General features: G+C 35.5%; 2 protein-coding genes across 3 annotated transcripts in view; both read left to right on the top strand.

The window, feature by feature from the left end:
• LOC140742979 (b(0,+)-type amino acid transporter 1) overlaps positions 1–25,344 on the top strand; it is a 39,603-nt gene that overhangs the window by 2,974 nt on the left and 11,285 nt on the right. The window contains exons 2-5 of one of the 2 annotated variants that reach the window (XM_073074100.1): positions 16,279–16,526; positions 16,616–16,885; positions 19,733–19,858; positions 20,916–21,060. In XM_073074100.1, coding sequence (XP_072930201.1) covers positions 16,289–16,526; positions 16,616–16,885; positions 19,733–19,858; positions 20,916–21,060 — 779 coding nt within the window. In that variant the 5' untranslated portion in view covers positions 16,279–16,288. Of the gene's footprint in view, positions 1–16,278; positions 16,537–16,615; positions 16,886–19,732; positions 19,859–20,915; positions 21,061–25,344 lie in introns of those variants that run through there. The other variant, XM_073074101.1, reaches the window with a different exon arrangement.
• Positions 17,174–19,273, top strand: LOC140742983 (uncharacterized). Its single transcript, XM_073074105.1, has 4 exons — positions 17,174–17,367; positions 17,473–17,799; positions 18,305–18,488; positions 19,029–19,273. Exons 1-4 carry the CDS (start codon positions 17,300–17,302, stop codon positions 19,182–19,184), a joined length of 735 nt encoding a protein of 244 aa, XP_072930206.1. The 5' UTR covers positions 17,174–17,299; the 3' UTR covers positions 19,185–19,273.

Consider the following 25,344-nt stretch of genomic DNA (forward strand, 5'->3'; position numbering starts at 1 on the left):
TAATAGAATCGCATAAGACACATGCAGCCGACATCGATAAGCAAATCTTGATGTTTAATCCATGACAAAAATAGGGTTGACATTTTTAGTTTTTAATGAATCTGGATGAAATTATTTGTTAAAGAATTCTATTGCCTAGTGATAGACTAGTGATTATAATTTGATCATTATTGAAAATTTGAAGAAACCTCGATAATTAATACTCTTAATTAATGTATAGGGCATTGTAGGGACTTATATTTTTATTGATAAAAGAACAAACGATCAATTGAAATGCAAAGAGCAAAGAGATAGTAAAGTATGTTGTATTTACGTATTTGTATTAAATATATACTATTTGTATTACATACCGACATAAATTATCTCGTACTACAATTACGAAATACTATAAAACCGTATGGTTGTTTATCGTTTCATATTTATTTGCACGTTATTTTGGACGTGCGCAGCGTTTGCTACTGGATATTAGATTATTATTATATTTATATGAAGTATTACTGGATATTCGTTTCATTATAGTTTTCAACGGAGATGACATGTTTATCTTCTTGACTTTGGTCCAAGGTATCACGACACAGTGGATCCCCACGTCAGTAGGATAATATATCTATGGTGGATCCTATTGTATGACTTATAAGTCTGAGTGTAGAAAGCGTCAAACGTCATTACCAGTTAAGTCATTGGCAGTTCTCTTTTTATAGAGTATAAAAGTAATAAAACAAAATCAAGTAATTAGAGTACAAAGTATTGAATAAGTCTATAAAACTTGGAATTGGAATTGGTTCGCCAAGTATTAGCAATAATCTCGAGGTCGCCTTTTGAACTACGAAATTGAAGGTCATTCTTAGAATTCTCGAGTCTCTGCCAGCCTACTTCCAACGAGAACAAATATAAATCTAGGTACATTTTTTATAATACTGAAGTGGCAAATAATAATAATAATGATGAGTGACTGCTGCTACCCAGGGGCATTTGTAATCAATCCCATATGATACTAGATGTTATAATTAAGCTGGAACGTTTCGGATAAGCATGCCTTACTTACCCACATCCTTCAAGGAGGAACAAAGTAGTGCTTAACACTACCGTTAGAAATACGCAGAAATAGACGTCCCGATGGTGCCTTTAGGGTCAAATCAGGAAGAATTATATCAATTTCCAATATTCAAAAAGATATATTATAAGTTCAACAATAAGCATCACAGAAGGCAGCCCTAGGGCAATGTGTTTACAAACTCGCTGGCACATAGGTGCTGACAGCTCCATTCATACAGTCGCAAAACCTAGACTGGATACTGCGCTTAGACGCTTGTCTAATCGCATACATAGGGAAAATCACTCGGAAATTATTCACGCACTCACATCATCTTTGGTAATGTATTCAAGCTCTACACCAGGGTTTTCAACCTTTTCTAGACCAGGGACTTTGATTTTTTTGTTGTTAGCAAGAACCATAATGTAGGTACAAAGAAATAAACTGAATTAATTAAAAAAAAGCACTTTAACAAATCTCAATAGTAAATTATATTAAAAGACTAAGGTAAAGTCACCTATTTCCGCGGTATTTTCACCAAAACTAGAAAGAGCGTCAGATATTAAGCATTTGCTACGGCTTAATAAGGAATTAGATAATTTTATCAAAAGCTTTATTATCTGTACTCTTAAAATAGACCCGACATTTTACGATGAAATATTGATTTAAATGTGTATTTTAAATAAATATGAACCATGTCAGAAAACCCTAATTCCGATGTAAAAATCCTTATTCCGATGTATTTGGTTCCTAATTCCGAGTATACAAAATAAGGGAGTGAAAGAGATAGAACGACTGCTACATGGTGTATAAAAATAAATGTTATTTATCCAATTTAGTTTCAATTTCGATTTTTTTTATTAGTTAAATAGTAGCTTTATTAAAAGTGTTATTAACTATGATTAAAGGGAAGCTGCCGAAATAAAACTTTTTTACAGTATAGTTTCTTGACTGGTTAATTTTACTAATGTATATCATGTATTTTTTTTTAACTGCAGTCAATTCGTGCATCTGCAATACAATTTTGGACATTCTTCTTCATGTACTAATACTAGGGTTTATTATCGTACACCAGAAATAATAATAATATGGAATATCGTCATGAGGTTTGTAAAATTATTTCGTTTTAAGTAATTTAATCAAATGAAAACGTCATAAAATGTTCTAAAACTTATTTAAATATATATTAAAATCGTATTACAATATTAATTTTTCATTAATTAGTATTAAGCTAATTACTAATACAAACAATAGAAATATTCTTAAAAACCGATAAAACTTTAAACACCCTGTATAGTATTTTGCGGTTATGCCGCGGATTAATGTGCCCATATAACCTAATTCCGACTTATATACATCGGAATAGCGTTTCATAACTAAAAATCACGTTTCCAAATTCCGATTATTAAATAATAAAAGACTTTTACACAATTTAGAGGCAGAAAGATGCTTTATTAAAATATGTACATAATAATATACAATACTTGTTCAATATTACATCCATATCCGAATGGACTTCATTTTCTCTCCTTAGTTGTACCATAGAAGAAATTAGGAAAGTACATAGATAGGTCATCTTTGATACTATATAATTAGGTAATGCAGTACAATGCAGTACCACGGAAAATGATTTCGATATTAATTGAGTATTAAACTTGTCAAAATTGAAGCAAGACGTGCTTATTCATAAAAACAACTACAAAAATTGAAATTAAAAACAACTCTATGAAATTGCTATTCCGTGGTATACCTCGGTTTAAGGGACGGCCCAAAATATTTGGCACCTAATGCCGCTGTATTTTTAAACTTATTTTTACTCTTATCTGTTAAGAAATAAGCACAATATTTAATTGTTATCAATTCCATATATAATCAATATAATGTTTTCATCGAAACACTATCACACACATGCAAATTTATTGAAAAAAACACTATTTGATAAATCGTGACATTCACGTGCAAAAGGCCCAAAATGTATGAAGCATACGTTTGATGGAGATGCTAATGCAAAACTATGCGATTATTTAAAAAACCAAACACATAATACTATTACGATAGCCATATGACAATAGAGTGATAAATTCTCTATTAAATAACATACTTTTTATTAAAAATGAGTTGGTAAATAGTTTATAAAAGCCGTTTTTGTAAATACCACGGAATATGGTGCCAATTTCAGAACCCCTCGGCATTAGGTGACTTTACCTTATATAACATTAGAATAGAAAAGTTGAATATACTCGTATTTTTTGAGAATTTTAAATGAAACTTTTGTATTCACGTGATGTATGTAATTCACTTTGCCTCTCCGACCCTACATGCCCCTCCACCCGCGCTCTAGTCACTGCCTGACAGCGAATTGCTGTCAAGCCATCAATAAATTGGTAATTATGAAATAAATCCTAGACGCCCTTTTGTCTCTTGCCGACCACTGGATCGAAACCATCGCTCTACAATAATCCGATAATACGCAGATAATTCTTTAGCCAATTAGTCAAATGACTTTTAAATGTAGATAATTACAACAATTAGTGAAATTAATAATAAACAAGCAGAAATATAAGTGTACACTTTATAACAAAATATTCACTTTATTTTTATACATTAAACTAAATTATTAGGTAATGAGGTAAAATTTAGGTATATCTTATATATTACTAGCTGACCCGACAAACGTTGTGTTGCCATATAAATAAAAAATGTTAAGGGTGAACAACCCTTATCACTTAGGGGTATGAAAAATAGATAGTAGCCGATTCTCATACCTACTCAATATGCATAGGTATAAAATTTGGTGAAAATCAGTAAAGCCGTTTTGGAGGAGTACGGTAACTAACATTGTGACACGAGAATTTTATGTATAAGATGTATTGTATAGTACTTCCTTCAATAAACTTAGCCACCATTTTTGAGTTCAATAAGTATTTAATCTAGTAAGTATCTTTAGAAAAATAATGCAACTCTACATTCCTTAAATTGGGGTTTTATTTCTTTTTAACTCTACCAAGTACTTACAATATTTTTTCCTTAAGAATATTCTGGTAAACAATAAGCTGTATGATCACGAAAAAGAAGTCCTTAACTCGTCTAACACTACAAACTATTGCTCCTTAGTAACTCTAGCTCTCATCTTAAATTTCGACTCAATTGGTCCTGTATTTCCTCAATTGTTACGATGTAGACAGACCGACAAAGCAGCGGAACTACTCTATTCAGTTTCCGAGTATTCCACATCCGCAAAAGGTCATAAAGTAAGAGGAAATGTCATATAATGAAGTTAACAAAAGATGAATACTTTGTAACTAATTTGCAGTAATGGATCTAATGGCTACGTACTCGAAATTACGGAATCATTTCGTTTTGAATTTAGAGTATCTAGCCACTAATCCTACTAATAGGTACCTATACAATTAAGATGGAATAAAAGGTCCATGTCAATTTAGCACTGTTGTTATAAGACAGAAGTGATGCCGCAGCAGTTGAACCACAAAGACTACTATGACCATTAAATATTTAACTTACTGACTTAACACAGATATAGGTGCCATTAAGACGGTCCCTGTAGTTCCGGGACCAGTATAGGGCTACGGTATCCTCTGCCTGTAGTAAGAAGCGACTAAAAGGGGGCTTCCGGGGTTGCGGACGGCAAGAGCGGGAGCTCAAACCGCCCGGTCAGCGACCCCGGGAAGGACGGCGGTATGTGTGGTCGCATGCCGTCGTGCACACCAGACGGTGTGGTGAGCATCAAGCTCACCTGGGCGACGGGGCAACGCGCCAAGAGGACTCCGGTTGCGTTACGTTGGAGATCCCGCAGTCCTCTACGCAGCACTGAGGACTGCCATAGGGAGGGTTTTAGTGCGGTACGAGTCCCACATAACCCTGTGTCGCTCCCACGGCACCGGGCACCTTTTGAAGCCTTCCCCCTTGTTAACAAAAAAAAAGGTACCATTAAAACACATCCATACGACGTGTAGGATTTGTATACATATAATTACATATGTTGATGAACATATCAATAAAATAGCAGCTATTAATTAGTATGCACTTAATATTAATTAGAAATAGAGTGTGTTATGAGCAATGCGTTATACCTTATCTCTACCCTTTCTAACCTTAAACAAAGGTTACACGGCCGAGGTTATTCGTGTTGGAAGTCGTGTCACTTTAATGGTGTTTATTTCCTATATGTATGTTCTTAGCACGTTTATTTATCAAATAAACATTCCAGATTATGACATCGAAATTCTACTTACTAAACACTTCTGGTTTTGAAGATGGTAAAACTCACTGTAGTGCAGTGCAGTGTTTGGCAAGGGAGGCATACTTTTCCGAGGCATCCCAGCTTAGTCCTCAAGAGTGGCGCATCTGTGGCCGACCTCAGGTAGGAATCTAATCTTATCTGGGCTTGATTACATATCTGGCAGACAGAAAAAAACTTCTACTTGAATGTGCTTACTGCCATGCTTGCCAATGAAAAACTTTTTAAAAGAGGTCTTTGTCCACGATAAAGGCTGATAGATGCACACAACATCAGCACATGCATACAGATATGACATAATCAAATTATAACTTACTTTATTTTACATCGTTCTAACGGAGTAACATTCGAGTTGAAATTTAAAATAATTACCAATGAAATGCTTTCTAAAATTTGGTTAATTCTAAAATACATTTTTATGGCCGAATCGAACCTGTAACCCAGTGCATTCCTGACCGGTTTGGAGATCATTGCGTCAATCCCTCCCGTTATCGTAAACTCCCGTTATCGTTATCAGTTCACACGTGTTTATTTTATATTATTCTAAGTTTGAAAATATTAACTTCTAAAGTCAGGTGTTTCTGTGATATACCTACTTATGATTGCTTTTTAGTACGACGAAAGATAATGTTTTAGTATAAATAATAATTGTAGGCACGTATGGCGATAAATTGTAAAACACATGTGCTAAGTATCACTGCAACACGTGTGCGACTCCTATTATCTCCCTTTGTAACATTTTCTCTATGAATCCCTTAGCATCAAACAAAACACTGTCCATATTTTTGTACAAGTTGTTTTATGAACTGCAATAAACAGTTAAACCTTTTTTTTTGTTTACGAGGGGGAAACTTTCAAAAGGTACCCAGTGTCGTGGGAGCGACACGGGGTTGCCAAGAGGACTCCGGGATCTCCTACGGAACGCAACCGGAGTCCTCTGAACGCGTTGCCCCTTCGGACTCCTCCTAGATGAGCTTCAGGACTCACCACACCGTCTGGTGTTTACGACGATATGCGACCACCCATACCGCCGTCCTTCCCGGAGTTGCTTGCTGGACGGCTCGACCTCCCAATCTTGCCGCCCGCAACCACGGAAGTCCCCTTTTAGTCGCCTTTTACGACAGGCAGGGGATACCGTAGCCCTATTCTAGTCCCGGGACTACAGGGACATGCAATAAACAACCTAGCAGGACACCTGATGTTAAGTCATCATTGTTACAATTTAACATTCTAACTAGTGTTTCTGATTTCTAAACTTTTTTCCGTAACTTAAAAATTCTCGACCAAACACCTTATTTCTAACTAATCATTATACATAAAACAGAAGTACCAAATTCATGTCCGTTTATGCTCGTTCCGCTTGTTTTAACAACAAATCATTATCTACTGCTTTATGTTCATTTAAAGGAGAACATCATGAAAAAGCCTTGGTTGAATGTTCATAATAACTATCCAGCAAATAGTAACTGACCCGGATCTAATGATGACCATTATTGTGGAATGACCTACAAGTTTTAGGTCACGTTAATCCCATGAGACTAGTCTAGATATTCGGGGTACGTCAACTTCCATTAACCTAATTTTCCAGTGTCCTACATTGAACGAAAATTAGACCTAAATAATGCCATTCTTCTTCGAATTGTGGTGTGGTAAGGGAGACACACTTTTCCGAGGCGTTCCAGCTTAGTCTTCAGGGGTAGCGGCGCATCTGTGGCCGACCTCAGGTAGGAATATGTAATTCTAACTGGGGTTGATTACAGATGTCCATGGGCGGCAGTAGCCACTTACTATCAGGTGGACTGCATGCTCGTCTGCTACTCCTATATTATAAAAAAAAAGAATTAGTTATTGTCTGCAAAGCCAAAAAAATTTATTGATTTTTTAAATAAACGAATAAGAGAATACGAATAAGAGAAGAGAAATACGATATATTCTTTTTTTTTCACTCATTGTAAGTTCTCAGTAAAAACAATTTATCATGTTATTTAACAATTTACCATCTTCAACGAAGCAAGATTAATCGGTATTTCGCTGATTACATTTTGAAAGAGTTATGAGAAATGTCCAATCCGATTTCCGCTAAGTTGCATGCTGAGAAGCATGTAATATTAATCGTAAAAGCAATGCGTATTTTGAAATTATTGAAACGAACGGAACCCTCCAAAAAGATAACATGTTCTTCGAGTTCTTATATGGACTTTAAACGCTTCGAATATGACGCAGTTTTCGTTGTGATAACAAACTGTAGTGTTGCCAAGTGCATAAAACATTTATGCTGTACGTCCGGTCAATAACTTGTAAACGAATTTACGGTACAAAGAAATTTCCGAGGTTTATTTATACTGCGTTTGACGGCAGATCTGCTGATAATTTTGGATCTTGGAAATGCATTTGGACAAACGCAACGGCAACGGTCAAGGTTGTTTTACACTCGAATTAACTCTCTTGTATCGAAGCACATTTCGAAGATAACAGCTTAGCATTTACCTAAATTATATTTATTTTATAATGTTATTATAGGAATTGGAACAAATGTGACTCACTATTGACTTTACTATTGCAGATGTCTACGAGTGAACAATTTGTGAAAACGATATTATTTTAATAAAATCTTTAATTTTAAAAAATCTTTAGCATCTGCAAGTAACGTGTGAAATTATTCTTCGTATACATAATACAACTGCCTATAATCGTAAACAGGAAAGAAGTCCGATATAAATCCAAAAACATTTGTAAGATTACCTACTAAACGTTACATCATCTTAAATGATACGTCTTTACTACAATATCCTGATTCTAGGTATTATTATTATATATACTATCATTTTAACATTTTGATATTTCTAAAGAGGACAAATATTAATATTTCAATACATTAGGTACTTCAAAAATATTTTCTTTTGTGTATAAAATAACATTAAGTACTTCATTATACTTAAGCTTGTTGCAAATAACTTTGACTCTACATATGTTTTGGCTGAGTAATACAAAAATCTATGCTATAAAATATCTATTACTAGCTGACCCGGCAAACTTTGTACCGCCTCAAAATCTATTTATCAAATATATTTCATACAAAATATAGCCTATGTTACTCGTGGATAATGTAGCTTTCGAATGGTGAAAGAATTTTTAAATTCGGTCCAGTAGTTTTTGAGCCTATTCATTACAATCAAACAAACAAAGTTTTCCTCTTTATAATATTAGTATTAAAAAAAATCATGTTTATCACTCAAAAATCGAATGTAAAATGTATACTGTACCAGTTGTATGGAATGAACACCACCAGACCTTTTCAACATTATTTATGTATTAGTCCAACGTTAATGAACGAACTATTTGCACCTCAATTGTAAACGGTACACGTATACACATTTGAGTCTTTGTTGTCATATGGTACATTGTTAAAACATACACAAACTGTTGAATATAAATGGTATCCGATGCGCTATCAAATTCAGTTCTGCGTAATGCATACGAGAATGGTACATAGGTATACAATATAGTTAGGTACATAGCTGGCCCTACATTGTTTAATCACGTGTTCTGCCACATTATTTTATATGCATAATGTTGATTATAAATATGCTGCCTACGTTCGAAGTAAATAATACCTATAAATACTATACAATTAAAAATATACTATTTATCTGTCGATATCTAAGTAGGATTAAATACGCATAATTTTATTATGATATTATTATCGATTTTATGACAGTTATAATATAAAAATAGAAGCGATTGAATTATTTTGACTTACTTAAAGCACCATTTATATATTGAAGGTGGTAGAACCCTTTATGGTTCGACTCCGGCGGCACCACCGCCACACCTATTTCTGCCTCATAACAGCAGTGTTAGGCGCGGCTGTGTTCCGTGACTTCCGTGTGAAGGGTGTGGTAAGGGAGACAGACTTTTCCGAGGCGTTCCAGCTTAGTCCTCAGGGGTAGCGGTGCATCTGTGGCTGACCTCAGGTACGAATATGTAATTCTATCTGGGTTTGATTGCACATGTCCATGGGCGGCAGTAGCCACTTAGCATCAGGTGGACTGCATGCTCGTCTGCTACTCCTATATTATAAAAAAAAAATAAGAAAAATACCGAAGACCGTCGGCCAAGTTTTAATTCACACATCTTTAGGAACAATATGTAGAGCACATTACGAGTATGTATACCTTCGTTTTTAGTAAAGAAAGTGATATATTTTTACATGCAGATCACGATTAAACAGGAAAGTCTGGTGCCTGCAATTAGGACTTCCAAACAGAACCTAAGATAATAATGAAATCTACTTCAAACAAATCTTTATTATATAAAACAGTTGTAGAGTTATTTTTAGTTATTTCTAAACAATAACATAACATGATAATAAAATTATGCTTTATGTAACACTATGTAGCCTTCAACTTTGCAACTCAATAGCATAATTTTATAAAATTTGAGTAGCAATCAGGTAGGTTGGGTACAAAACAAATACAGGTCTGTGGATGGACTACGCACTTGTTTCCTACTTCAATTTCATAAACGAATATTCTGTAGACTATATTTTATCACATCTTTATCATAAAGTTTTTATCACTCGATTCAAATCTCCGTTATTTATACAGTTTTTCATTTTATGTAACGAAACGTAAGCCTGGTATTTAAGTTTTTATTATATTAGTCATGAACATACACAGACGATAAATACTCTTTATTTTTATTACCGTCTCTTAATTAGGTAAGTATAGCAAATAACTTTCAACAATTCTCAAAAAACAATGCGCCATTTTGCATGAATAATCGTGCGCTATCTGATAAATATGGGGATTCTAGAACTAAATTATTTAAATGTTATTCCATTAAAATATAAAAGTTACCTACAAAGTCTCGCAGCTGCCATCTCTAACTAGGGGGCTTTGGACGAATTTTGTGAGTAAACTGGAGGCACGGCAGTGCCTCCGCCAAGTCGAGCCAAAAGAAGCGGCACGGCCGTAACATTCGTTTCTCGAAGCAATTCGGCCCATTTTTGACCCCCTGTAACTTTTCTTTATTTCGGAATACAATTATTAAAAAATCATAACAATTGATGGAGCGAAAATCATTAATCGTGAAGACAATAGGACAAATTTATTATGATCGTGCACCTATTATCATCAGTTCTTGATAAGAAATTGTTAAAAATTTGAATTAACCTCACAATTGAAAGTGGGTAAGGTCGAGTTCAAAGATTTCGTTACATGAATATCTACATACATACGTACTTACATATAATAAAGGCTAGTAAAAGCGTGGTAAAAATTAGATCAGATTGTAATGAATGCAATATCATTGCTGGCTCATTTCTATAAATGCATTCCACTATCATCAGAGATATTGCATTTTCTTGATTAAAGAAAATTATTAGTTACATGTTCTTGTATCATTAGATACTGTTACGAAGAAAGTGTCGTCAAATCTTTATGAGAGTTTAATCATATATTTTTCCACGTCCATACTCACGTAACGCGGGATTTTTCTATTAGCGTTTGTTATTACTACGCCATTCACCAAAATCGTACTTTACACAAAATAAACAACCTTGAGACACTGACGACTCGCGTGGCAGAGGGTCACCATACCGGTCTGATGCGCGAAGGGTCCCGGGTTCGACCCCAGCCAGAAACATATCTGAATGATGAATTTAGATATCTGTTCTGGGTCTGGGTGTTTGTGCAATCGGCTTTGTGTATCCATGGTACCCACGACACAGGGAATCGTAGTGTGAGGCGTTTAGTCTTATTATTATTTTCTTTACCGATATTCACTTCAAAATTCCTGCATTTTAAATTTTTCATCATATTCATGTAACTCTTGGAGTCATAGAATACGAAAACGTTCGCACTTTATGGAAATTACACCTACAAATTACATACTATTTGTACATAATATATATGCACGTTTGTATGGGTTTCCAATTTTGTTAATAGCTCCACGTTAACACCGCACTAACGAAGTAATTACTCCGAAGTATTTCTCGCGGGAATTAGTTAACTACGATAGCTTAACGGCGAAATGGATTCCGACTACGCCTACTAATTTGCGTTATTTGTCAAATGAATTGAATAAGCTACGGTCGTCGTCCACCCTGTCTGGGCACTGGGCACTCTCAGAGGTCTCCTCCCAGAGGAAGAGGGACTTAGGCCATACTCCATTCCTTTGGCCAAGTAAAGTTGGTAGACAACAGCAAATAAGCTAGTCTAATCTATGTAATCTATCTTGTCTAGATCTATGCTAGTCAAATAAACAAACAAATTTAACGAAACTTCCGAGAGACAGGCCAATCTCTAGATCTCTAATTTTGCAAAATTAGCCATATTTACTATCACATATTTTTTAATCTGTCGGTTTTTTAACTCATTCATAATGTTTCCTAAACGCCCGAAAAAGATAAAACTTAAAAAAAACTTTAGTTTTCTTTGTTTTATGTTTTTTTTTGTTTTGTTGTACTTCTTTTATAGGAAGATAGCTATTTGTAACACCGCAAAAGATATTCCTTTATTATTAATCTGTTTCTGACAGCACAAAGGCCATGTTTATTGACTCAAACGCGAGAGACTACCCATTAGCGTCTACCGTCACTACTCGTGAGTTTTCATTTAGGTGCACACTAAAACACCTAATTTGAACATCAATTTCGCGCTACTTTGTCTTACATGAAACTGTATTTTGCGTATCATCATTCCCGTGTTTATTTTTATACGCTGCCGTAAGCGAAACGTCACGTTTTTGAAACAAAGACTGTTAAATAGTAATATCAAGAGGATATTTTTGTCTGTACCCTTACCATGAGTTTTTACGTTTTGACAAATATGACTATTTTGGTATTTGTTTACGTATTTGCCCATACAATTTCCAATCAGCGCCCCTAACGGATTGTATCAGAACTATAGTGTCAGTAACGTAACATTAAATGTCTAAATTAACTAAATAGCGCTTTATGTTTTGTCTCTCTTTTTTGCGAACATGTGAGGCAGACAAAAAGACTTTAGCACTTACTATTGTTACGTTTACTCAGTGTACTGAAGCAAAAGGAACAGAATAATGAATTGAGTAAACGTAACGTAAAATTGTGGGATCTTTTGAAAACTCATGGTAAGGGTACTGGTCTGTCGTTTATACATATTTACTTAAGTAAAAAAAAACCTTCCGTATGTTCGTGTTTTGATTTTTTATGCAACTACATTTCTATATAAGAGAGCTTATTTACAAATAATATGTAAGTCCAAGCCACAGCGAAGCGTATCCAACAATCCACGCGTGATTGAAGCCATAGTTTGGCTAACTCTATCTATCATATTTTTACGAGACACTGTTTGTTCAATTTAAGGAACTAACTTTCTGTAGTGACTCCTAAAAATATAGCTTTGAAACGATCATTTTATCTCAGACTCAAGTTAAATACATCATTTTAGTAGATAACTGGCGAGATTCTTTCTTAATAATAAACAAATATCACGCGGAATGATTGTGAGAAGATTTGGCGTATATTACGTTTTAGAATGTTAGGTACTTTATATGTTCGCAATATCTTATATATAAAATTCTCGTGTCACAATGATAGTTACCGTACTCCTCCGAAACGGCTTTACCCATTTTTACCAAATTTTATATGCATATTCAGTAGGTCTGAGAATCGGCTACTATCTATTTTTCATGCCCCTAAGTGATAAGTGTTGTTCACCGTTAAAAATTTTTTATTCATATGGCAACACAACGTTTGCCGGGTCAGCTAGTAAATTATAATGCGGTAAATGACTTATTAAATTTGTTTATTACCACACAAAACATCACGCAAGTTTCGTATTTTTTTAACACAAGCTTAATCTTTTTGATATTTGAGATCTACTTACATCATAAAAGTGAATTCTACATTTATCGCCCAGCTTATCATTCCCAGTGGCTATCGGACAAACACTCGAGCTTATCAATCGGGCAATCGATAGCTTGTCCATAAAAATTGAAAACCACCATACTTACCATGGTTAAACCATAGATTAGTATTAGTACTTATAACGGGTTAAACGCTCTTAGGTACAACATGCTCATTCATAATATATGGTCTAAGATCCGAAGCTAAATCGAACTGGACCGAGCTGATAATAGAATGAAACTCATTTTATAATGAAATTAGTACATTGGGTAATACATTAAAAATGGGTTTGCTAAAAAAATCCTGGACAGGATAATTTTAATTATTTTTTGAATTATCTATACTTTAAATTATCTATACTTATCTATGATATGTATGTGCATGAAAAAGACAGACATGAGAGGTTTTCAGAGTTTGTCCGTGTACCTATTATATTCAATTGGCTATCGATGTCCATGAATGTCAAGTAACCACTTACCATCAGATGGAGTGTACGATAATTTAACACTTTCAATTTTTCAAGGCATGTTACAGTCCTTAACAATACAGACATCGATAAAACCCACGTGTTGATAAGTCAATGACTTGTATTATATATCAGTACTACGTATGTATAATGTATGTATTATATATAGCAACAGACTGATAATGAATGTTTTAGGGACCAGTCTATTCAATTGTAATAAATGAATCAAACAAACTTTGATGTCCCAAGGTAGACTTATAAGCAGCATTCTAACTTAGTCCTCAGAAGCAGAAATACGTTGTTTACTAGATGACGAGCATGCAGTCCACCTGATGCTACTGCCGTCCATGGACATCTGTAATCAATCCCAGATAGGATATATTCCTACCTAAGGTGGCCAAACATACGCCAGTACCCAGGACGAGGCTGGAATGTCTCAAAATTATGTTTCTATAAGTGATTACAGAGGTCCATCAGGTGGATGGCAAACACGTTTTCTTTTTTCATGTTAAATAATAAACTTATAATCTAAAACCCCTTTTAAATCAGTCAAATATGTCATGTATATAAGATGTATATAATCTTTTCTTTTTTATAATACAGGAGTAGCAGACGAGTATACATTCCACCTGACGGTAAGTGGCTACTGCTGCCCATGGACATCTGTAATCTACCCCAGATATGTAGCGCAATTGTTCGAACGTTATGTAGATATTTATTATCCATAAAAGCCAGCTTATCTTTATAATGGTCTCGTCAAATATTATCCGATGACCGACATTTTTATTGAAATGAAAAACAAGAGTCCGTTCAAGGTTGTCCACGGGTTAACATTTATGCAAGAAGCTATTATTAGAATATTGGAGGAAAAATCTATGTCACTCCCAGCAGGTCACTTTATTTTGTGAACTTCCCATCAACAGTTGGGTAAGACAACAATATGAAGTAATGAAATGATAACAATGAAACATTAGCTTAAGTTTGGGCTTAGTAGCTACAAAATATTTAATTGTTTACTTATTAAAGTATCGCCCACAGGTATCGCCCATACATTCATATGTATTTCTTTAAGTTGAATATTGATAACCAAAAATATCTTAATCCGTTTTACAATCAGTAACTGAATGTTGCAACGGCTTTCATAAGGATTCTCTTTACTACTAACCTTGAATACATACTTACTTTCCCACGGAACCACGGCGATTAAATGTTGTTATTATAATATTGATAATACTTGTGAATATTGAAATTATCAAAGCGATTTAATCTTTATAATTTATCGTTGATCTAAGGATTGGTAGACTGTATCGAATCATTACATAGTTGTAAGCTAGCAAGTAGGTAAGCATGAATATTTTTAAATAAAATGACATAAAATTGCTTCTTCTAGCGCAAAAAAAAATATGGATAGCGCAAATAAGACATTTTTTGTGGGTAGGGCGTGAACAGCGGTCGCTCTGGGTGCCAGGTGGCAAAGAGCGTCAAACAGTCAAACGGAAAGACATTTTCAATAGAAAACAAAAATGAATTTCATTGTTGACGTTAAAATAAAAATTGAATTTAGAAAAATATTACCAATTTTATATTTTATTTATTATTAAACCGGAATAAAATTTATGTAAAGTGAAAGCGTCGGCCAAGGGGCGCTTAGACTATCTCGATCTGGATTGATCAAGGACTACGGTGCTTGTGCTGTTTGAAGTATAACATTTGTTGTTAAATTTTCACTTGTAAAAACTTACTTTAACGAAGCAACATTCTATAAATAGATCACGATCATCCTACAATAGCATTTTTATCTTTATTGAATCTAATTGAACGATTCTTCCTTTTTATTAAGGCAATATAATAACAATGTTCCCGTGTGACTTATAATGAACGAAACTATACAATACTGCTAGTCTGCTTTATTACTCAGCGAGATTGTGAAGAAAAGCCTTGTAGCATAGTAGACAGTTGATAAACATATTGCTTATTAATACTTTTTAAGACAAAGAAAATTACTGTAATGGTGATGTTAATCTCTCTCGAACTTTTCGATTACACATGCATAACGTCTGATTATGCACAATTTACTTGTGTAAATTAAATTAATGTTTCCCCTCTAAAAATAGTAATTCTAGATTACAACCAGACGAGCCGTTTTAGTATAATGTGAGTTCAAGTTCGTTCACCGCTAATTCGATTATTGTCGCACAACCGGCCTGTGTCAGAGACTTTATGATTATACTAGTTAAACCCTACCACCGCATGGCATACAAAATATACCTTTTTCTTTACATGCCCCAAAGAAGTAATTTCGTGTGTGTTTAAATTATGTTTACTTTTTTTACCAACTATTACTACAATTTTGCAGATAATTAGGTATAATTGTCTAGTTATGTTTTCGTGTGATATTAGTTGTATGTGTGGTATCCAGATATCGCACCACTCCTTTCATTTTATAATGGGTTTAATCTAATAAATGGCTGCAACGTTTCCCTTTAGAATGGTTTATCGTATCGTCAAGTGTGATGAATACGGCAAACCAATTATTACTATGTGAGGTCAAAGTAAACAATAGGTTGCAAGGACCAATTAACTTATTCATTTAAAAAACGTTATCAACTTTGTTCTACTTTTGTTCGCAGATAATCCAAAATGCCTGCCAAGGTAGCAGCCGCTGAAATGCATGAAACGGAAAACGGTAGAGTGAGCGCTTGTGGAAGCACTGTCAAATTAAAACGAGAACTGGGACTTTTCTCGGCAGTAAATTTGATTCTCGGCGTCATGATCGGATCTGGCATATTCATATCTCCATCTTCTGCCCTAGAACATTCTGGATCCGTTGGATTGTGTCTAATTATATGGGCAATCTCGGGAATTATATCATTATTAGGTGGGTGTAGGTAAGACACCTAATTATTCTTGAATCAGTTAAATATGTTATTGTTACAAGCTTAAAATATATTATGTATTTTATTTCAGGAGCCCTATCATTCGCTGAGCTAGGAACAGTACTCGGCAAATCAGGAGCCGAATATTCATATTTTCAAGAAGCATTCGGAAAAATGCATAAGTTTTGGGGACCCCTTCCATCTTTTATATGTGCGTGGATCTATGTAATGATTTTAAGACCAGCAGAAGTGGCTGTTATAGTTATGACGTTTGCGGAATATGCGGTGGAGCCATTTACCACTGATTTACACCCAGACTACAAAGCTACAGCAATTAAATTAACATGCTTATCAGCACTATGTAAGTAACTAGTCCTGATACATAACAATAAATCAATATCATTATTTTATCTTAGGTCATGTTATTTATCGTATCTTCAATTTCTCATACGTTATTTCACAAAACGTGTGATAGAGGGCGTCACTGTCTACAGTCGTTACGTCTTATCCACAATATGCGTCAACCTTTATAATGCTAACATTTATTGTTTATGGCTGCATGCTTTTGACACACATTACACATAAAACTAAAACTCTCTATGGTCAAGTGTCAAATCATTCGATAGCCCCAAATGTCAAGATACTTGACAGTTGACAAGAGCAACTTCGAATTTCGAATTGAGTTTGAAATTTTGAAGTTTGTGTCGGTTGGTTGAAATTATAAACGTTGTTATGAATTTAACTTTGTGGTATTGTTTGGTGAATTAAATGCCATATGGTAATTTTAAAACTTAAACTACAGTGTAGTGATTTAAAACAGATAACCGTTCACTCAAAAACAATGTAAGTACCAAGTTGTTATTAATTTTATTTTTAACCTAATTCAACAAGAGAAAACTTTTAACTTTTCACTTCTTTTATGAAACTTATAAGCAATTTTACTTTCAGGATGTCTAATTCGAGTAATAGTGAAACAAAAGAGGCGTTGTCACGGGAAATTAAGCAAGTTCAGCTACGTTGTTTGGACACTTGTAATATTATAGTAAATTCTCCAATAGATGCTTTAATTTCTCCAAATAATGTAGACGAAAAAGCGGTTTCCTACGTCGAGGGCTTACGGACAGATATTCAAAATTCAAGCACGCCTATTATCACGGATAGTAATTTGATTACGACACAATTTTTGACGGAAATGAAACAAAAGACTGAACAAGTGGATGAACTAATAGCCTTCACACGAGGATCCATCTATGACGTGGATAAGGAGATTGAAAGGTATGTTGTGCATCATTAATTCAAATATTTCATTATATCTAGAATTTTGAGTGATGTAGCTCCGCATCAACCTGAGCATAAGACTTTCCAGCTTTCTACTAGTGTTCAATTCTCATTTTATTTTATTACCGGAACCCATGTAGCAGTCCTTTCTGCACCTCTCTTTAAAGTATATAGGATTTTTATTGTATATATTGTATGTATTCATGGCACCTATAGCATAGGTATATTATATAGGTTGTATTTAAGGGGCCGATTGGGATAGGTTTAGGTTTAAGTGAGTTTGCAGACCTTAACATCCCTCAGCCAGTGGCGCAAACTATGCTACGCAAATACCTCACAGCCCCGCTCTTAATATAGCTTTTGCTATGCCCATGCATAGGAAAAAAAAAACAGGTTGTGAGTATAGTAAGCAATTTTTACATTTTGCCACCAAAATGCTAAAATTTGCCAATTATATCTTTTATATTTATTTTTAATATTAGCCTTAAATTATATCTTTCAGGTTAAATAGTTTAATAAAAACTGCAAAGGAAGCACTTTCAAAGCCACGGATACAGAAAAAGGAATTAGGTCCGAGAGAATTGAAAAAAGCTAAAGAGACTTTCCAATTGCTGAAGAATGAGCTACATGGCCTTATCCAGTCAATGTTCCCGAACAACACAGATTTGGTCACTGATATATTAGGGGTAAGACAAGGTTTTTTATTTATAAAATATTGGTTGTGTGTTATGTATTACTAGATACTATGAGGTTATCAATACTAGATTGTTTTATATAATATTGAAGTACTAAGCTAGCATGCAGTCCACTTGATGATAATTGGCTACTGCCACCCATGGACATCTATAATCAACCCCTAATAATATTAAATTCTACCTGACGTTAACAACAGATTTATTTATTTTGCTTTAGATACACCATTGTTTTACTAGTCAGATATTATTTATTTTAACTATTGTTAGGCATTGCTTTTCCTGAGGACAAAGTCAGATAATGTCTCCACACCAGAACACAGCAATGTTTAACACTGCTATTAGTAGCCAGAAAGCAGCCAGCGGCACCGTCAGAGCACCTTGCACTGACGGTGCCACTGGAGTAACTACAGAGGGTTTACTACTCGCCTCTCTTAAAGAGACAACTAGAGCCTATAACAAGCAATGGATTTAAAAATTACATTATTACAGTCAAGTCATGGAGAGTTTAACCATATTGTTTATTTGTTTCAGCAACTCATGCAGCAAGAGAATTCTTCGAAAGAGGGCTCCAGCCAGTATGTGGAGATCACACAAGAAACTTACTGTATAATAGAACTATTGAAGGATATGAACATTGTCACCACTAATCCTTACAATAAAATGGAAGTTAAATTAGCACTTTTATAAGTGTTTAGTTCTAAAACAATTTTGTTAAATGTTTATGAATAATTTAGTCATACATATTTATAAGAATAAATTTTTAAATATAATAATATGACTGTTATTTTTATTTGGGTCTTCAGTTCAATCTAGCTTAGTTATTTAAATTTATAAATCACATTTTTAATTTCACCTTTATACTAAATTTTGTAATAGATATGGTTACTTAAGAAAACCACATGCACTTAAGATAACTGCATGCAGTTACTTGTATGGAATGTCCAAACATTCTCATACATGTAAATAAATAAAAATATATAATATATTCATGTGAATTTTCACTATGAATATTTACAGTTATTAATTAGCATGAAGGCAAAATATTAATACAATTTTTTGTATTATATTTGCTTGTATAGACTCATTTGGAAATGCTCTATCCATTGTGATGTAAATACATGTGCATAGTCGACTTTCTATCTCTTATACATCAACGAAATCTGCATTAAACTAAGTACATATAGAGTTGTTTGAAGATACTCAACAATAATTAAATGTTTTGTTTGTATTTCTAGTTATAATGACATACATCAACATTACCAGTGTGAAGCTGTTTGTGAAAGTGCAGAATGTGTTTGGGATATGTAAAATACTCGCCTGTCTCATTGTCATAGGGGGAGGAATCTATGAAATAGCTAAAGGTAAGGGATTTTTATAAATTTTTTCTTTGCATATTCATATTCCCACTATTATCAACAATCCCGTAATGAACTATGGGAGCCATCAACCCATATAAACATAGACTTGACTCGGAATAGAAATCTAACTTAGTTGTCGAATAATTAAAATTGGAATCTACTTCATGTTAGATCCTAGTGGTTACTAAGTGAACTAAGTTATAATCCATGTCCCATAGGTCGTAGGCAGCAGTGGACTAAGGGGAGGGGAGTAGAGACGGTCCCCCCGGGCTTCGTGTCCTAGGGGCCTACAAATGTTCACAGGTTCTCTTGTAGACATTGCGCCTCATTTCCGCTTCGGGCCTTTTTTTTTTTGTTGACGAGGGGGAAACCATCAAAAGGTACCCGACGCCATGGGAGTAACGCCGGGTAATGTGGGATTTTTACCGCACTAAAAACCCCCCCGGTTGCAGTCCTCAGCGTTTGGTGGAGAACTCCGGGATCTCCAACGGAACACAACCGGAGTACTCCTAACGCGATGCCCTTCTATCGGGTTCTGCCCTGGGGGGAGCAATTTACGCTCCTCTCACATCCCTTTGTGATTATAGCGATATGCGACCACACAAACCGCTGTCCTTCCCGGGGTCGTTTGCTGGACGGTTTGAGCTCCCACTCTTGCCGCCCGCCCCTAAAGCCCCTTTTAGTCGCCTCTTACGACAGGCAGGGGATACCGTAGCCCTATTCTGGTCCCGGTACTACAGGGACATCCGCTTTGGCCTACGACGAACTTAGTCCACCACGAGTTGTAGGTTTACGGTTTTAGGCCCTGTAGACCTACAGGTGTCCATGTAGTAACCACTTACCATCAGGTCGACTGCATGCTCGTCTGTCTGCTACTCCTATATTATAAAAAACCTACACTGTCTACAGACCACACCAGAATACAATAGGGGGTTTTAGGCTTCTGCTAAAAGACAAAATATGTAATAATAGTGCACCACATTAATTGTATCTTACTTACCCTTACCTACCATATAATAATTCAATTTATTTAATAAAATAAATCATTATATTTTTTCAGGCAACACAGAACATCTGGATAAAGGGTTTGAAGGGAGTACGTTCAACCCAGGCGGCATCGCGCTAGCCCTCTACTCCGGTCTGTGGGCATATGATGGATGGAACAGCGTCACTGTTGTCACCGAGGAGATCATCAATCCAGGGGTGTTAGTATCATATTTAATGGTTCTTCATTTAAGTGTTTTTTTAAATATAATTAAACTGCGAATAGTAACTGTGAAGGGTAGATCACATTTGATCAAAGTAATTAGGCAACAAGTCAAATCGTGACCTTCAGAATGGCCGGTCACTACCCATATTTTACATCGAACTAATTACTAAAAGTTGCTACCTAGTTGCAACTCGTTGCTATTAATTGCTACCTTCGATTAAAAAAATAAACTACTTTTTAAGGTGACGTGACCGGCCATTTTGATATCAGGATGGCCGGTCACCTATCCAGTGAGAAGAAACTGCGTAAATTAATAGAGTTTTTTTGTAATCAATAGTTGCTACCAAATTGCTACCTTCATATGCATCGTGTTCAGTTTTGTCTATGGTTCTACGTATTAATTATCTGTCGTTGGTATTAATTTTAATCTGTAGGTTTAAAAGCATAGAGATTTATAGTTTGAAATAGTTCGTTGTAGATCGTTCGTTGTCGTCGTGTCGTTCGCGGTGGTGTATGCCGCCACCGGGATAAACTTATTCGAGAAGCTTCGGAGTCGTCGGTCGCGCTCGCGCATATTTGTCGTTTTAGTTATACTCCGAAGTAGAAGCCACTATTCGTATTCGTAGCGTTTCCTTTAAATTCGCGTTAACTTCATTGTTCGCGGTGCAACGTGCTGTAAGATCGACGCCACGTGAGAAGAGGAAGAAGGTATAGGTAACCGGTAGACCATTCCGAGGTAAGACTAGCTAGCTCGAGCTTAGGGTGAGTTGAAGGTGCCTTATACCTAGTACAAGAGGCTGCGCCCAACAGCAGCAGGTGAGTGCGTGACCCTATAGCACTTTGCATCTTATTTTTCGTATATACAGTCCACTTAACCTTCTTCGGGACACGGTCATCCTGTCCATCGAAGAGAGGAACATTCGGGTTCCTTATTTGTTCTAACGGCCGCGGAAATCTTAATATTTTCGGTCTCGGAGCCGAATGCATAACATTTTTGGTCTTCGAGACGAATTCACCACATTTTTGGCCATCGTGCCGGATGTATGCTTCACATTTTTGGTCACTTCGGCGGATCTTAATTGTTCCATCGTCCTAAACACCATTTTTGCTATTTTCCGTCGACCGAACATAACGAACATTGAAATTAATTTTATCGTGTCGTATTTCGCTAAAGGAACGAACATTTACGTAAAGTGGCTTCTAAATTTGTCGTTTCGTGTCGTATTTCGTATTAGATTTGCTATTTTGTATTGCATTTCTATAAAATTTCGTAATTTTCGTTTTGTCGATTAACATTTTATGTTGAGGGTGGGTGTGATTCTTTACAACTCATCACTTTGTTAGTTGTACTTAGGTCCCGCCATCTTTGCGCTATTTTTATTAATAGTCGTTGGTTGTCAGTATTGCATTGCGCCATATTTATTTGTCGTTGGTCATATTGTCAATACTGTCAAATTGTATTAGACTTTGACGTATTATTGTGTCGAAGTCAGCTGTCAGTGACATTGCAATTATTTGCTATTGTTGTCGATTTCGTTAAGTTTATAAACTTATATCAATTAATGACAATGTCTACTGGGAGCAACGAAAGTGGCGCAAGTGATGGGGACGTTAATAGGATTGCCCGGGATTACAGTATGATGCGATTGGAGTATATAGCGGGATCGGATATGACAGGCTGCGTTGAGGAGGACCTTAGGGAACTTTCAAATGAATTCCATAAAGCGCAAATAAATTTATTGCGTTCATTAAGTGCTGCCCAACGCCAGTCTGAAATTGGTGTAACTGCATCATTTGATACAAAATTTAGAAGTGTTTTGGCCCGTCTGCGGCATTTAAATAGTGACCGTCAGATTAAACAAGAAGTAGTTTCGGGTTTTGCTAAGCTGCCTAAAATTAACATTAAGCCATTCGATGGTAAGCTAGAAAATTGGTTATCTTTTAAACAATTATTTGAGTCGTTGATCCATAATAGAAATATTCCTAATGTGGAAAAGTTACATTACTTGTTAACTTGTGTCGAAAATAAAGCGTATGATTTAATCAGGAACTTTCCACTCACGGATGAAAATTATATAGACGCGTATGATACACTTAATAAATATTATAATAAGAAGCGCTATATAACGGCCTCCTATTATCAAAAGTTGTTGTCATGTGAGCCAGTGAAAACTAAATCAGCTGTAGAACTTGAGCGTGTTCATAGAACTTTTGTGGAGAATTTAAGTGTTTTGGAAAAGTTTGGATTACCAGATAAGAACTTCATGTTGTTCCATTTATTTTGGTCAAAATTAGATCGGGCCACAAAAGAATCATTTCAATTAGAATTTAATTCAGATGAGATACCAGAGTTCACTCAAGTTCAGGATTTTGTTGAGAAACAAGTTAGGGCATTAAGTGAGGTAACTCCGAACCCAATATTAAGTAATGTAGGAATATCAAAAGAACCGAAACCAAGTAACTTTAAAAAGTCCAAATCCTCATTTGTTGTGTCGGGAGTGACTTGTGACTTTTGTACTGGCCAACATAGTCTTTCATCATGTAAGAATTTTCTAAATGTAGATATGGATTCTCGATTTAAATTCATTAAAAATAAAAATCTTTGTATCCGTTGCTTTTCGAAAACTCATAGGGTAAAAACTTGTCGAGTCCCTATAAGTTGTGGTGTATGTGGGTGTTCACATAACACATTGTTACATTTTAAAAAATCGGTTACACCGTCCGCTGATAGCAATTCCCAACCTGATACTGAAGTTGTTAGTTCCATTAATAATAATGCACAACTGAGTAATATTGTTTTAACTTCTGTCGGTGGTAAAAGTACAATCTTGTTTTCTACAGCTAAGGTTCTTATAAAAGATAGTTGGGGAAACTTTCAACCTGTAAGGGTGTTGTTGGATTGTGCAAGCGCTTGCAACTTTATTTCGGTACCATGTGCAAAGCGCCTCGGGTTATGTATTAAAAACACTAAACAATCAATAAATGGAATCGGATCTTCTGTTGCTGAGTCTCGTGGTTCACTATGTTGTGAAATAAAATCCTATAACTCAAATAAAATCGATTTTAAGTTTGAAGCTTTTGTTTTGTCGTCGATATGTAGTGACCAACCTGCACATTTTGTTGATTTTTGTGGTTGGTCACATATTAGGAATTTACCTTTGGCTGATCCAGACTTCGCTCGTCCAGGGGCTATTGACATGCTATTGAATGCGGATATATTTGCTTCATCTCTCATACCTGGTCTGAGACGAGGGAGGCCGGGACAACCAAAGGCTCTAAATACTATATTTGGTTGGATTCTAATGGGTGAGTGTGAGGTAGATCACACACACAACTGTCGTAATGGTAAACAGAGTGATTGTTTTTTCGTCGACAACTCTTATTTATCAAATATAAAATTAGATAACACTTTAAAAAGATTCTGGGAAACAGAAGAGGTTCGCACTCCTGTCTGTAAAATCCTTTCGAAGGAGGATCAAGCCTGTGAAAATTATTTCACTAATAATTATAGTCGTAACGATGATGGTAGATTTGTGGTGCCTCTTCCATTCATGAATCCTGCAGTAAAGCCATCGTTCTCACATTCCCGTGAAATTGCTTTAAAAAGATTTCTCTCTCTCGAGCGAAGACTTAATATAAATGTTGAATTTAGAGATGCCTACGTTCGGTTCATGAATGAGTATGAGGTTGCCGGTCATATGGAGCAGGTGGATCCCCCGACTTCAAGCGTTGGGAAGTTTTATTATATCCCTCATCACGGAGTATTGCGACCAGATTCTGTTAGCACCCCACTTCGTACTGTGTTCGATGCAAGTTGTAGAGATGCTAATGGATTGTCTTTGAATGATACGCTACTTGCTGGGCCTAAACTGCAAACTAATATTTTCGATTTACTTATTCGGTTCCGTTGGCATGCTGTCGTTTTTACTGGTGACGTCAAACAGATGTATAGACAAATCTTGGTTTGTAGAGATGACACCGAGTACCTACGCATTCTGTGGCGCCCATCTGCTGACGGTCCTATACGTGACTATAGGCTTCGCACGGTCACTTATGGCGTATCATCTGCACCGTTTCAGGCTCTTCGTGCGATCGCTCAACTAGCAGAAGACTCTACCCAAGAACTTCCGGCTGCCTCTACAGTTCTTAGTAGAGACATTTATGTCGATGATATCGTGTCGGGCGCTGACTCGGTAGAGCAAGCTCTACAATTGCGCTCGGAACTCACCAAAATTTTGTCGTCTGGTGGTTTCCATTTAAGAAAGTGGACATCTAATTG

This window comes from Epargyreus clarus, unplaced genomic scaffold (genome assembly GCF_041222505.1).
Source record: "Epargyreus clarus isolate Ecla_fem2 unplaced genomic scaffold, WU_Ecla_fem_2.2 ptg000006l, whole genome shotgun sequence".
NCBI classification, from domain to species: Eukaryota; Metazoa; Arthropoda; class Insecta; order Lepidoptera; family Hesperiidae; genus Epargyreus; species Epargyreus clarus.